We start from the raw sequence: 14,470 nt of genomic DNA on the forward strand, positions 1-14,470 counted from the left end.
GGCGAACAATTTGCATATGGCTTGTGAATCATGACCAGCTTCGCCATTCAAAAACATTGCAGAAGGCAAGCCGGTTTCTTTCCGCTGGTCATTGACGTATCTCCAAAACGATTTAGGATCCGACTTAAGCTTACGTTGCATTTTTCGTTGATAGTTTGAAAAACAAAAACTGTTCAGTTTTTTAAAATCGTTATTGAGCCTTACATAATAAGCTCTCAGTGACAAGGTACGGCGTTTGGTAAACTTTCGTAATGCTGCTCTTTTCGCAGTTTTCCAGGGGATTGATCACTTCGTTGATTACACTTTGGGACATGACGATCGATAAGGTAGCTCATTATATGGCAGAACGTTTCAGCGGCGGAGTTCACATCATCCTTGCTTAGCACAGAATCCCAGTTAATACTTTGTAAAATATTCAAAATGCTGCTATAGTCGGCCCGCTTATAATTGTAACACACGGTGGGCGCGTGGCTCGAAAACTTCATAGGCGGTACGTCCTGGAGTGTAAGATGAAGAGGCGGATGGTGGCGAACATACTTTACTAGCGGGGCGAGGGCGGTGGAAATATGCGGCGATTGATCTCTGGCATTAACGAAGCATAGATCTAAAATCCGGTCGTTCTCGTTCGTTGTGCTGTTAATCTGCAGAAGTGTAGCCGTGCTATAGCCATCCAGAAGAGTAATGCTGCCAGGATGAAAAACTGATTCGTCTGGGTCGGGTTGTAGAAATCCGTTATGAATGGAACACCACTTTATTGTAGAAAGGTTGAAATCGCCGAGGATCATGATTTCGTCAGTGGGTTGCGCCATCGCAACAACAGAAGTCAATGATTCAGAATGAGAATCAACTAGTGCAGAGTCGCGAATTTTATCGGGAGGGAAATAAACCACACATATATATATAATGTTCGATTTCCCAATTTTATCGCTGCCCATACTTGTTTGATGCTGCTCCAAGCATCATTTGTTATATGTTGAACTTTTAATCCACGACGCACAGCGAGCAAAACACCGCCTCCGGAGGATTTGTGGCTGTTGAGAGGACTCCGGTCACATCTGAGAACCTCGTAGTCAGAGCAAATCACCTGGCTGGGAAGGGTCTGTTCATTTAGCCATGTTTCTGTCAATGCGATAATGTCGTAACAGCAGTCCGAGGTAGCTAGGCGATAGGTATTTGCACAGGAATTCATGCCACCCACATTTTGATAGTATAAGTGGATGGGCGACGATTTTAGGCACGGAAGGCTGACCGGCACTCCTTGATTCCGTCGTCTGGAATGCACACCGGGGCGACTGGAATGACTGCTAACAGCAGAAGGCGCGGGTGAACTGCATGAATTGGTAGCACCCGTGATGGAAGTTGGAGTGCTCCTCTGGAGGTTTCCAGCTGACGGCTGACATCGTTGACTTATTAATTGACAGTCGGAAGCATTCGAGCTAGAACAAGCAGTTCCATCAGGAAAAACGGTTGATTCATCAAAATTATTTTTAAAATACTTGCCAAAGAGGGCAATTTGGAAGTCCCCCTCTCCATTCCCAGACACAGGGCCGGGACGACTGAAGATACTGCTGACTGCGAGAGGCACGACTGTGCTGGGAGGATTGGGGGATTCCATATTGCTTTCTACGGTGCGTCCCGGTTGCCGTTGATCAACAGGCGAATTGTCGGTGCGTAGTCTAAAATAACAGCTATTTGCGATGGATTTATCCCAGTCGAGGTGTTTTCCGAAACCCCTGCTTCCCGTCATTAGTACGTTCTTGCCGAAAGTCGATGAACTCGCGGAAATACATCCCATCCGGCCAAGTTTCGGCATTGAGGGCCATTTCACGAAGTTTAGGGTCAACACCAATTTTGAAAGAAATGAAATTAAGCCCGCTCAAATTTGCGTCTTTTTTCACTAACTTCTTCACTTCGACCGGATCGTCTGTTGAAAGGCACTCCTTAACCATAGCACCAACCTCGTCTTCAGAAACGGTGGTGGCAATTCGCGACAAATAAATCCAGCATTTACTAGTAGCGGGTTGAACAGTGATTGTGGGTACCTTTGCTACATCACCCTTTTTCTTGCCACACGTTAGGCTGGGGACATCGGATTTAGAAAGAGATTTATCATCCTCGGACTCGCGAGCACGTTTGGCTCCAGCTCTATTTGGAACGGGCCATGATATGGGAGTAGCAGGCAATGTCGTTGCGGATTCCACTGATTTTCTGGTTTTCTCCATTTCAGCCTTTAATGCTTCAAGCGCTGTTTTATGTGTGTCGGTCAGCAAACGGAACGCTTCGCTCAATGCTGTAAAAGCTGCATTCACTGCGGAGGATTTCATCAAATCCACACAGCTGTCGCAGAGCCAGAATATATTCGCTGAGTCGTTAATCATGTCCAATTTTGGACGAGTGAGCGTTGAACACGATAGATGCATGATTCTGTCGCAGAATCCTTGGCATTTCAGCTGATTCAAAGTGGTTACCGGCTCGGAGCACTGCAGGCAGATCGAATCCATTGCGAATCGCCTACAGGTAGGCAACAGTAGCTACTTCGCGAATAAGCTTTCCCGATATGCATCCACGGTTTCACCACAAGGATTCTATCACTACCGACGACACTTAGGGAGAACAAAATGTTTGTCAATTGTCACCGCACGACCAAGAATCACAAATTATGAGTCAATTGATCAATAACTGCAGCTTAGGCGAGGGCACAAACTCTATTCTAAATGAAAAATCACTGAATATACACAAAAAACGATCCAAAATACGCGAACAAAAATAAACAAACTGATTCACAACAGTGTTACCAGAAAAAAAAAGTTATACGTCAAAACCTCATTTAATGGAAATCAGTTTTGGTGGTCAAATTTGGTTTGAAATGATTATAAGTTTGAAACTAATATGAAACCGAAACTAATTTAAAATTTCTCAAAAAGTTAAAAAATTTCGGAGGGGGTCCGGACCCCCAGGACCCTCCTCTGGATCTGCCACTGATCATAGGACCAATTAACGACAATAATTGGTTTCTTCACACGAAAAGATAAACAATTTTGGCGTTGCTATAAATGGTTGTGTTGGAGTTTAAAACAATAAATGGTTGTTTTGGGTTTTAAAAATACAGTCGTAGCTCTGCATTCTTTAAATTTGTCAATTGTAATCATTATGCCATGGACAATTAAAGTACGTGACATATGCGATTTTTCTATTTCGCTCTTAAAATTTAACAACTGCCACAATGTTTCCACCTTTAACCTACCATCTTGCAGTTGACAAGCGATATGGGCATTGTTGCCAGGATTTTGGTTGAAAAACATTATGTCTTATGGTTGCCAGAATCACATTTTGTGCAATGTGCTCAACAGGTGTCGGTAGTATACCGTGGGTGATGAGTTTTTTAGAATTTTTTTCGAGCTGTTATCTCTGTTTATCTGTGGCAAACTCAACGTAGGGGTTAGGCATTTTATACATAGAATGTGCATGCAAAGTTTGAAAGAAATCGGTTAAGTAGTTTTGGAATGGTAGGTAACACCGCAAATCATGTTTTTCCAGAGACGTTCTACGAAAAACTTTTGTCACCGAGTCGTTTGTCGATATTTTTGTTTAGAAAAATTACAGCATATTATTGAAATGATATACTATAATGTTGAAAAGTTTTGATCAATTCGCTTCACGCAAAGTTCTAAAAAAATCGCAAAAAAGTGTTTTTTTTGCGCTGAAACTCTTTACCTCTTTACTGTAATCCATACAAACCTACAAAGTTCTATTCCTCTTATTCGTGTACTCAAAGTATACTAGTGTAGCGTTACGATCATATTAATTCGTACAATCTAAAGACACAATTCTAATTATGTGTTTGTGTGTGTCTAGTGCTGAGTTGCCCTTCGCTTTCGCAATGGTTTTTACCGCTTTAGGTCTTGTCATTTGTCATGTATGTGCTTCTTTTAATATTAGATATTTAAAAAAAAATTAAAATAAAATTCGTTTGAAATATGTTTCATTAAGATCGGTTTAGCATAAAATGTTGGTAAAATTACATGACATCATTGCAGATACATAGGGGAGACTGAGGAGACTTGATCCCCGGGGAGACTTGATCCCATCATTGTAACTCAAAGGCGGATCAGAATACATTAATCGAATATACTATAAAGTTGCGTAGTTTTATCTAAACATAAATTTCATTAACACAGAAAAAAGAAATTGGACTTTTGTGTAACCGAATTTTTACCGATTTAAAAAAAAGTCTCAGAAGAACTGAAGAAGATTTCTTTTTCAAATTTTCAAACTTTTATAAAATTGATAAAATCACCCACTACATACTCTACTTTTGCATACAGAATTACAGGAGAATGTCAATACGTTATGATTGAGCTGATTCTTTTGTTCAATTATATTTTTGCTAAAGTTTGCTGAAATAGATGCTATGGGTTCACTTGATCCCTTCAAATTCGTGGAGATTTGATCCCCTTCGCCATACTTCATACACACCACTGAAAATAACCAAAGTCACACCAGAACAATTGGAGTCATTGTTGTCATAAAAAAATGTCAAAAATGAACGATTCATCATAAAGAAACATAACTGTAATTGTTTACTACAGTATACGTAGCAACCATTTATCCCACATTTGACGTTCCTCAACCATAATAAAGACAGCTTTCAAATAATTGCACGGAGATTTGGGGAATTCGTAAAAAAATCAGGTGAGAGATGCGTAATATGTCGTCGCTGTTGTGCTATCTTATGACAAACGCCATTTTGGGGTGAACTGAGTTAGATATGCCATGTTACTAAATTTTAAAATCTCTATAAAGTCACGTTTTCAGAATTTTGAAATTCTGCTGGGATACTGAGATATAGCGAAACACGATTATGACAAGCGCCAATTTCTCGAGTGATCGAGTTGTGCTATCTTATGACAAAGAAAAAAGAGACAACATACTTAGTTTGTTGGCTTGCTATAAGCCGAAAAGCTTATAGCAAGCCAACAGATGTCTCTGATGACATAGGTAATTCCTATGCAGATCAACCATAAGCATTAGCTAGGTTCTTGTCTCGGAAGCAAAACTTTTCCTACCATAGTTTTTTTTTCTGGGAATGGTTGGCTTATATATTCAAGATTATTGAACAAATTTCCTTTTGAGATTTCCACTTGTTTAGGAAAGTATACCGAAATGTAGTGATGGATTATGCAAGAAGAATATTTGTTTCGTCTAGTCACCTGTCAACAATAACATTGTTTCATAGACATTGTCTCTAAATTGTCAATGAAACCAACTTTTGTTTATTGTTTTTCCCGAATAAAGGAGGAAAATTGGGAAAACTTTGTGTTCCAATACTATCATTTTGCAACCTGATATTGTTGCTATCGCATGGAAAAGTATAATATTGGACATAGTGATCTATAACGCATAATTTTACGAATCAGTTATAATTCATTTTTATATGAAATCTTCTGTGCACATTTGTGACACGTCGTACATATTTTATCATGTATATACACTTATGACACGTATGCGAGCGACTTTGGTTTACATTTTAAGCAAAAACTGTAAGTGTAGTCAACCGATCTTCACACAAATCGAGAGATTACTTCAGAAAAGATAGAAGTATCGAATGTTTTCTCCGAAAAGCTTCTAGCATTTATAAATTTTAAGATATTCAATCTCAAACTTTAAAAATCGTTTTTCTCGAAAAGTGCTAAATGGCGCTTGTCATAAGATAGCACAACAGCGACTATGTAGTAACAAAAATAACAATATCTAATCATAACAATTTAATCAATACTACAATCCATTTTTTATTTCGATTATAGAGGTTTTAACGTTAAGGTCATTCGCCTCTTATTAAGAGCCAATATAATAACAAAATTGTCTTGAGAATGGTGAAAATCTTCTGTTTGAGCGCAGCAAAATCTCTAATCGAGTACCCCCATTATCGCAATACCATTTGAGTCAATGCGTTGAGCAAAGATGGCAGACGCTGCTCTAACCAAAGGCTTCAGATGGGTAGGATGATAGTAGAAACAGGGCAAAAATAGGCTTATTACCCTACATGCTCTTTTAAACGCGTTTTCATAAAGGAATCAAGTGTCCCCAAATTAGGGATCGAGTCTCCACTAATCTAAGAATTTTCCATTTTTTTGTTGTTTTCCAGAAATGCTCACAGCTCATGTCCAGTATAATATTTCCATGTATTTTTTTATGATTATTAGTTATCCCTAGAAACAATATAAAACTACAAAAAAATGCATAGTTTTTTATCATTCCACGGAGTTGGACTGAAAAATAAAAAAGGGGATCAAGTCTCCTCAGTCTCCCCTACAGGCATTGTCCCATTTCGTCGAGTTGAGTCGATTGGTTTATGAAAGGATATTTTATTATGCAAAACAAAACAACGTCTTATTTTTGAAAATATTACCATAGTGTTTGCATGTACCAACCCATCTGATAATCTTCTGTTGAAAAGCTAAATTTGAGAAGCCCTCCAGCCCCTTGATCCCGAACAGGACCTCACAGACAGCTTTTACACCAATTTATCACTGAAACCCACCTGTGGACAGCGGTTTTATTCTCCAGTTTTCCGTTCATCAACAGAGAGCTCGTGGAAAACTTAACGAACCTTTTCGCTCCATATTCTCTCATCCCGGTGCTTGCCGGTAACCGCGAAGCTTTACTATCAGTAGGTACGTCACCCGGCTGACGAGAAAATGGGAGAGATTGGATTGCCTTCCGCCATCGCGGCCGCTCGGTGGGAAAATTTGACTAGGAAAAGCTTTTTTCGGGCAATCATGCCGAGCCAGTTGCTTCTTCACCCGCAGTCTGAGATAAACTTTGGTCGCGTTCGGTTGGAAAATCCGCGTCGCTCCGTGCTAGAATCTAGATCTAGGTGCTAAGCATAAACACTCTGATTTACACAGACACAGCTTGGTGTTGATCGGTGTCCGTTGCAGCTAGCAGCTCTCACACAGGACCGTGTCGGGAGTGGGTATTCAGGTTTACTATCCCATCCCCCGTAGCCATCGGACCCGTGGCCACGTGTTGGTTTACTCGCAGCAGGTTATCCCCATAACTGAAAATCTCGGTATCCTGTGGATTCTACGGAGGAAATTGAATGCATTCTCGTGTCTAGGGAAGACTAGGGCTCGAGGCATGCTTTCTCGTTGTTGGTAGTTCAGTGCAAAAGTTGGGCTTGGCGCAATTCTGTCAGGCCGCTCGGTGTCACAAGTGTAGCCATGTAAAAGGGCGAAAATACATAATAAAGTGAAGATAATAAAAAAATGTAATGGCGTACAGCTCGGCGTGTCGACCTGAAGGCTTTTACAATAGATGAATAACATGGAGAAATAGTGAAATTGTGCAGTTCATCCCTATAGTTTTGTCCGTGTCGCAACTGAAGACTTTCGACGCGTCTGCTTGAGGTGAGGTGAAAGTGGGAAGCATATAACGAAGCAGTGCGAATTGAGGATTATTTCCATGCAAATCGTTGTGATGAAGTTGAAAATAATTTAATTGTGAATTGAAAGGTCAAAAAGTATAAAAAAGTGCTGTCTTGAGAAGAATTGCAATTACATAAAACCGAGATGGAATAGCTAGTGCTAGTGACAGTGAATAATACTGAACAGAAGAGATTTGTCAGACATATACCAAACCGGAGAAAAATAAGCTGGGGAAGTGATTCACATTCGTATCAACTATAAGTTGCGGCTGTTATTATTCAGACACGGCGAGGTTGAAAGAAACGTACGATTATTAGGTAAACAATCGGGAAATCGTTGTTTGTCGGGATTACTGCACTTTATTTACATTTTAAAGATTACCTCACTTCCACCATATTGCTCTGCGAGGGGTTGCTGTCCAAATCTAATTAGACGCGACTTGTAAACAATCTTACTGTGCGTTGTTGATATTCGAGTGCTAAACAAATAGTATTTGTATCGTAGGACCAGTCCTATCTTTTGTTGTTGTTTTTTTTAGAAAATAGTCTTGCGCACGTGGACACACAAGGTCAATATTCGTTATTGTATTCCAAAAATCTTGATTGTCCAATATGGAGAATCAAAGGTTTTATCGAAATTCAGTGCAGAATTATGGGCTATGAGGATTAGAGATGGGCGAGTGAATCGCGAATCGATCAAAAGAATCGACTCTTCAAAAAGAACCGAACCGCGATTCTTTTTTAAAGATCTGCTATTCTCTGAAGGAGTGACAATTATAAACTCAACGAAAAGCAAAAAGAACCGAATGAGTTTTCCATGCTTATGAATCACTCTAAAATATACGAACACGATGAACACATGAGCTCTGTTAGTCGTCCATGGAATAAAATATTAACTCACAACTAATTTAAATTTAATAATAGTTGTAATTTCAAGGGAGAAACCAATCTTGAAAATGGAAGATTTTTTTTGTGAAAAATAGCAATTTTTATTTCAATTCATTTTTATTTTCTAAATTCAAAAATTATCTCGAAAATTCAACGTATGGGTAAGGTATCTTGTACAAAGAATATGTATGCAAAGTTTGAAATAAATCGGTTAAGGGGTTATATATGTTGAGGTCGGCCAAAAAATCGATTTTTTTTTATTTTTCTATCGTAAAGCAGAATGTTATCTCAAATTTTTATAGAGATCGTAGCAGAGGACGCAAAGTTATAGCGTTTTTCATCTTGTTGCCTTATGGAGGTGTTGCTTATACTTGAAACTTTAAACGCGATTATCTCGAAATCATATTTCCCAAAAGCGTCTTTGCGGTGACTACGATTGCCGGAAAAGTTTTCAACCGATCTCAAAACTTTTTTTTTGGCTTGTTCGTAATTTAACTGCTGTGTCCTTGAACGATTCCATTTTTTCGTCAAACTTTTCATTTATTGATATGAATTTTTTACTATTTTTTTCAGGTGAAAATTTTGTTTTTTTTTTGAAAAATCGTCCCCGCTTCCAAATTTTTTTTAATCGATCGTTCAAGGACACCACAGGTACATATACTAATAATTTTTTTTAGTTTCATGGTTTCTGTTGAGCTGTTGGACTGGAATCGTAGTCACGGCAAACCTCTTTAAAAAACGCGTTTTGCGGAAATTGATATAGCTTCGACAATTATTAACATTTTTTTATTTTCTCAAGTGGATTTTGCTAATTGGACATTGTACTACGCTAAACGTATAACAAGTATTTCATAAAAATATGGCTACATACCTTTATAAAAATTCTAACTTTTCCCTTTCTTCCCGCATCTCAACATATAAAACCCATTAAGTAGTTTTTGCATGACAGTGATACCGCAAACCGTGTTTTTCCAGAGACAGACATTCTACAAAAAGTTTTGTCGTTCAGCCGCTTGTCGATATTTATGTTATTGAAATGATACAATATAATGTACCAGAGTTTTGATCCATTTGCTTCACCCAAATTTCTAAAACAATCACAAAAAGTGTTTTTTTTCACGCTGAAAACGTACCCGCTTTAACGCCAAATAAATATATTTTTTCCCTTTTTTTCTCAAACACAAACAAACAGTCGATTCAGTTTAGTGAGTGAATCGGGCACGATTCGCTCTCCAAACTGAATCGGTTTGCCCACCTCTTGCATTCAAAATGACTGCGTACATCAGACTGGTGGGCGACCTGCCTACCGGCATAGCTTACGCCAAAAATCACCAGAGATATTCAGATTTGTAATATTTATTCAAATGCCATCAATAGTTCCCACCACCGCATCTAGGCGGTCTCTACAAAAATCTAAATAAAACTACTAAAACATGATTGAATGTTGTAATCCGCACTAGTATTTTTTCCCAATGTTCACACCTTTCATACACACACACATTATTTGAATATTCGTAGCTTTCTGTCAAAAGCAATTGAAGCTCAAAGTTGACAATTTGAGGAAAACGTGAAAAAAATTATTTTGTTTTTAGTGGTAATCTTCATTAAACAAATTTGAACTATGTTTGGAAATTTCAATAACTAAAACAATATTTTTGAGTAGCCTGTTACTAGCATTTCACTTTGTAGATGTAAATTGGTTAAGTGAAATTAATCGGAAGTGAAGCTTTTTTGGTAAAATGCTTTGCCCGCCTGAAGGCAGTGATGGGCACCTGGGCGAAAAAAAAAGATTTAGTCGTTAGTGTTTACTTATCGTACCGAAACTAGCATTATGTGCAATTTTAGCTGAAAAGAAGTATGGTTTAAAAATCTTGGGTGAATGCTGTTGTGAGAATATGGATGACCTTATTATATTTAGGGTCGTCTGGGGCTAGTTGGCGGAATCTTTTTTTCTCATGTTGTATTAGACATATGGCGCTGTCTCTAGTTCTGCACTTCAAGTAGGGGAATTATGGTTAAAACCGACACCTTAAGATTAACAATTTTTCTAAGTTGCCTTAAAACCAATAAAATTATAGTTTGTATGCAGAATTCTTCTTCAGAAAATTCTTAACAAGACTTAATTTTTTTAATTAAATTTTTGATTTCATTAAAAATTATTGGTTGTAAAATTTGGAAAACAAAGTGACTTTTTGTAGGCGCTGCGGGTAAAGCCGACACCTCATAAGGGTAAGATCGACACCCCCCTTAAATTTATTTTCTCTCCACTTTATTAAAATCTTCATCTTTATTAAAAATGAGATATATGCGTGATTAATAAAGTGTGAGTATGTACGATGCAAATATGTGCTTTTTGCTGCTTCATAAATAAACTATAAATAAGAGTATTTTATGCTATAGGATTATTTATTGATATGAGTATTTCCAAATAATCCTTGCGCACATCATTGCAACCACTAGTGTCATTTTATTTCGTAATAGAAGATTTGCAAGCGTTCTACGTTCTGCTAATTGGATTCATTCACTTATAAGTGACACACACACTTCTTAGTAAAACTATCTTTTTTAGATTTAATTTTCCGGACTCTGATCATCAACGATCTATTGGGGTATACATAAGATCATTGTCTCATTGTGATAAAGTTTTTCTATGACAAACCAAGAGAACGCTATAAATTCGGTTTAATGAGCTTTTTCCAGAAATAGCAAAAGCTTTGATAGAATCAGATAAGCAAAAATTCTATTTTTGATTTTTAAAGGGACTTACAAAAAATAAACACAATAAAAGTATTTCTGTGTATTTCTGCTAATACTATAGTCTTCTAATAGGCTAATTGAAGTGTCACAAAGGTCCCCAGTATTTTGAAATGAATCGCAAGTATACACAACCATCTTAACAGCGTGTCGGTTTTACCCTAACCACAGGGTGTCGGTTTTACCCCAACAGCGCACATTTTTTAATAAAAGCAATTAAAAATATTGAATTTCTCAAACTCGTCTTCAATACACTTAGTTGATCATAGGACAGACCGATAATAATAGGTACTGAAAAATGTGGTGATTTGAAAAGCCTTTATTCGGTTAAAACCTTAAAATCTACCAACGAATTTAATTTAACATCCAGACGAGTATGAACGCTGCTGTCGTATGTTTTGTTTATTTTTGTGACATTCGGCGTACTAAATCCAATTTTTCTTCAAATGCTCTAAACAAACGTACTAATAATAATGTATCATTATGAAATGAATAAAAATTTGATTTCTAGGAAATGTTGTGGGGTGTCGGTTTTACCCACAGTGTCGGTTTTTCCCACAATTCCCCACTGTGTAATACATTCTCCATAGTGTTTATGTTGCATTACATTCTGTTTCGTACAAGTTGTAAGCGATATTCAGTGTTCGAGCGTATTAGAGTGAAGAGCCTATTTTAGTCGTATTAGGGAGGGATTTCTTCTTATGAACCATTATGATAACAAAAATCGCCTTGCCATTTGAACCAATGCGTTGAACGAGGAATAGGCTCATTACCATAGGTGAAGTTTTTAAAGTACAACATTTTTGTTATTTAGGGCGAGTTCAAAGGTATTCCATGAATGACTAGGTTTGTTTTTTTGTTTGTTTGCTTCGAAATTTCGAAAACTCGTTTTTGAATACGAATTGTGCGCCGAATTTAAAACGCCGCGACATTGAGGCTGAAAAATAATAACAAACTATCGATTGATTTGCAGTTTTATTGAAAAGACATCTCACGCGATCCATACTTTATCATCAAAAGTGGCCAGGTGGCATCATTATACGTATAGTCATAAGCTGGCGAGATTTCCGCGCCACATATTTAAAATTCTGATATGCAGCCAACAGTCTGCTCTTTTATGCAATGCATTCTTTTTTACACGATTTTCTTAAATTAAAAAGATAAAACATGATAAGCGAAACCATCGCCAGCAGATCCTAGACTTCCCTACTATAGATTAGAAGTCAATAATTAAATAACCAAAGCACTAGAGATATACTCCTTACAGTTTAGGTAATTTGTATTCTGATGGAGTCCAAAATATAAGCAACCATCTGTATTCGCTTATGTTGAAGTAACTAGAAGAAAAAAAAGTTTTTGTTTTTTATTCACCCAGGTGCCCAGCACCGCACAGAGGAGTAACTGGGGTCGAATCCTGGCCAAAATTATTGATTGCTGCTATTACTGTAATTATGCCCTAATATGACTAAAAATAGACAATAACTAGTTTGGAACAATTTGGCATCTATCCATCTACCAGTGCAAAGGTCAATTTTCTACATCTTTTCGAATACTAGTAATCTTGAGGAGATCTTTGTGAATACATTTGTTTTTCTAGTTGTATAAACAGATGATCAATGGAAAATGGAGAGGGGAAGGGACGCCTGTGCACGTATTCATAGAGATACATTTTTCCAAAAATAGCATTTGGCCCTACAGAATTTTGGTGTACCTCAAATTAGTCAAAATTTCAATATTTCCAAATCGCTTGGAATTTGTGGATCGGACAAGTCCGGAAGAGTTCTAATGTTTTTTGGATAGCTGGAATCTATTTTTGTAATACTGCTTCAGCAACTTTGCGGATCTCGACGTTTAATATAACTTTTGTATTATTCAAGTTTGGAATAAAATGTTTAAACAACGTATTTTTTAAAGTTGGTGTAGTGCACAGCAACACTAATATTTTCAGTTAGTTTTAGGCTGAAATTCTTTAACAAATACTTCTAATTTTGCCACATTATACAGTAGGTTTTCAGGCATGTAAAAAATATAACGAAACAAAAAGCCGAAAAAAAATATTTTTGTTATTTCCAGGAATTGGTTCTAGTTGCTTCTCTCCGCACCGCCTCTAGGCGGCCTACTTATTTTAAGGCTTTAATGAAAAATCCATTACTTACAAGCAAGGATGCAAAATGCCTACCTTTTCTACGGCTGTAATGTTTCTACCTACATTTTCTTTTCTAATATGACGCTGCTATCGCTCGCTAGTGCAGGATGCCCAGCGCTGTACGGCAGCCTGTAAGCAAAGCATTAACAAAAAAATACTGCCCCCAGTACAGCCACCAGATACGAGCGGTACAGCTTCTCTTTCTTATTTTACACTTTTTAATATTTTTAATTTATTCAATATTTTTAATCACAAACGACGACAATGAATGCGGTTCATTTACGCCACGACCAGCATTTACGCTTTTGTGTGCGGGCGTCTCCCTTTGACTATGCAGAGAAAAGTGTACAAAGCGAGAGGGCAAACTTTACTACGCCACACTCTCACCGAACAGTCGGAGTACAGCAGCAAAACAAAAATGTATTTGACTGCTGTACGGAAAAATGTACTCGGTTTGGCTACCGTTCTTGCAAAAGCAGTAGTGATGCGTCGCTGTAGCGGGCTGTACGGCTTGTGCAAAGGTAAATATACCGGAAAAATGTAGTTTACAGGTACCGCTCGCATCCCTGCTTACAAGAATTATCAACATTATTTTCGTTTTTCTCGCCACAAAGCCCGCCCACAAAAGTTTTTTCAAGCAAAAAAAAAATAATTGGGCACTGGAGGGTTAAGTTGTGCCTATTTCATTGAACATTAATAATGCAAAGCGCTAGTACTACAAACCTTTCGCGGAGTTTTTGCATTCTATTTCAAAAGACGATACATTTTATTCTCAATGGCAGAACTACCTGCAAAGTATAAAATAAATCCAGGATACTATATTGCGGTACTCCAAACCACCAGTTGAATACCACATTATACTCCAAAAGAGATCTATATAAGAGGAAACCTACCAAAAATAATATCTTTAACGAATACCTAGTTCAAAATAAAAGTTACTTCAACACCTAAATAATATTCAAAATTTTACAAATTTACACTAACCAAATTTTCTATATGAAAGTATTCAAAAATACAAAAATAGCTTGTAGCTAGCGTATAGCTTGAGTATTTCTCACGATAGTGAACATAAAGTTTTATGATTATTCCTGGATGGGGCTTGAACATATGACGACTTTTCGTCGCTGTTCTGCTGTCTCATGTCAAGCGACATTTAGCACTTTTTAAGAAAAACGATTTGAAATAAAGTTTGAGATTGAATATCTTGGAATTTATCAATGGTGATGGTCCCTCATACCCCTATAAAGGTGTGAACT

The 14,470-nt window shown here is 37.5% G+C and overlaps 2 protein-coding genes across 3 annotated transcripts in view; one reads left to right on the forward strand and one right to left on the reverse strand.

The window, feature by feature from the left end:
- Window positions 1-1,703: 1,703 nt before the first annotated feature.
- LOC131687929 (uncharacterized) lies at window positions 1,704-2,501 on the reverse strand. Its single transcript, XM_058972026.1, has one exon. It carries the CDS (start codon window positions 2,499-2,501, stop codon window positions 1,704-1,706), a length of 798 nt encoding a protein of 265 aa, XP_058828009.1.
- A 4,322-nt stretch (window positions 2,502-6,823) lies between these two features.
- The window catches only part of LOC131693028 (protein qui-1), a 292,261-nt gene continuing 284,614 nt past the window's right edge, over window positions 6,824-14,470 (forward strand). For both annotated transcript variants that reach the window (XM_058980495.1, XM_058980496.1), the window contains exon 1: window positions 6,824-7,744. The gene's annotated coding sequence lies outside the window, so the exon portion shown is untranslated. The remainder of the gene's footprint in view (window positions 7,745-14,470) is intronic.

This window comes from Topomyia yanbarensis, chromosome 3, assembly GCF_030247195.1.
Source record: "Topomyia yanbarensis strain Yona2022 chromosome 3, ASM3024719v1, whole genome shotgun sequence".
NCBI classification, from domain to species: Eukaryota; Metazoa; Arthropoda; class Insecta; order Diptera; family Culicidae; genus Topomyia; species Topomyia yanbarensis.

What these genes read in the sequence shown, in the direction of transcription:
- LOC131687929 (XM_058972026.1), bottom strand. Translation starts at nt 2,501, where the DNA reads ATGGATTCGATCTGCCTGCAGTGCTCCGAGCCGGTAACCACTTTGAAT.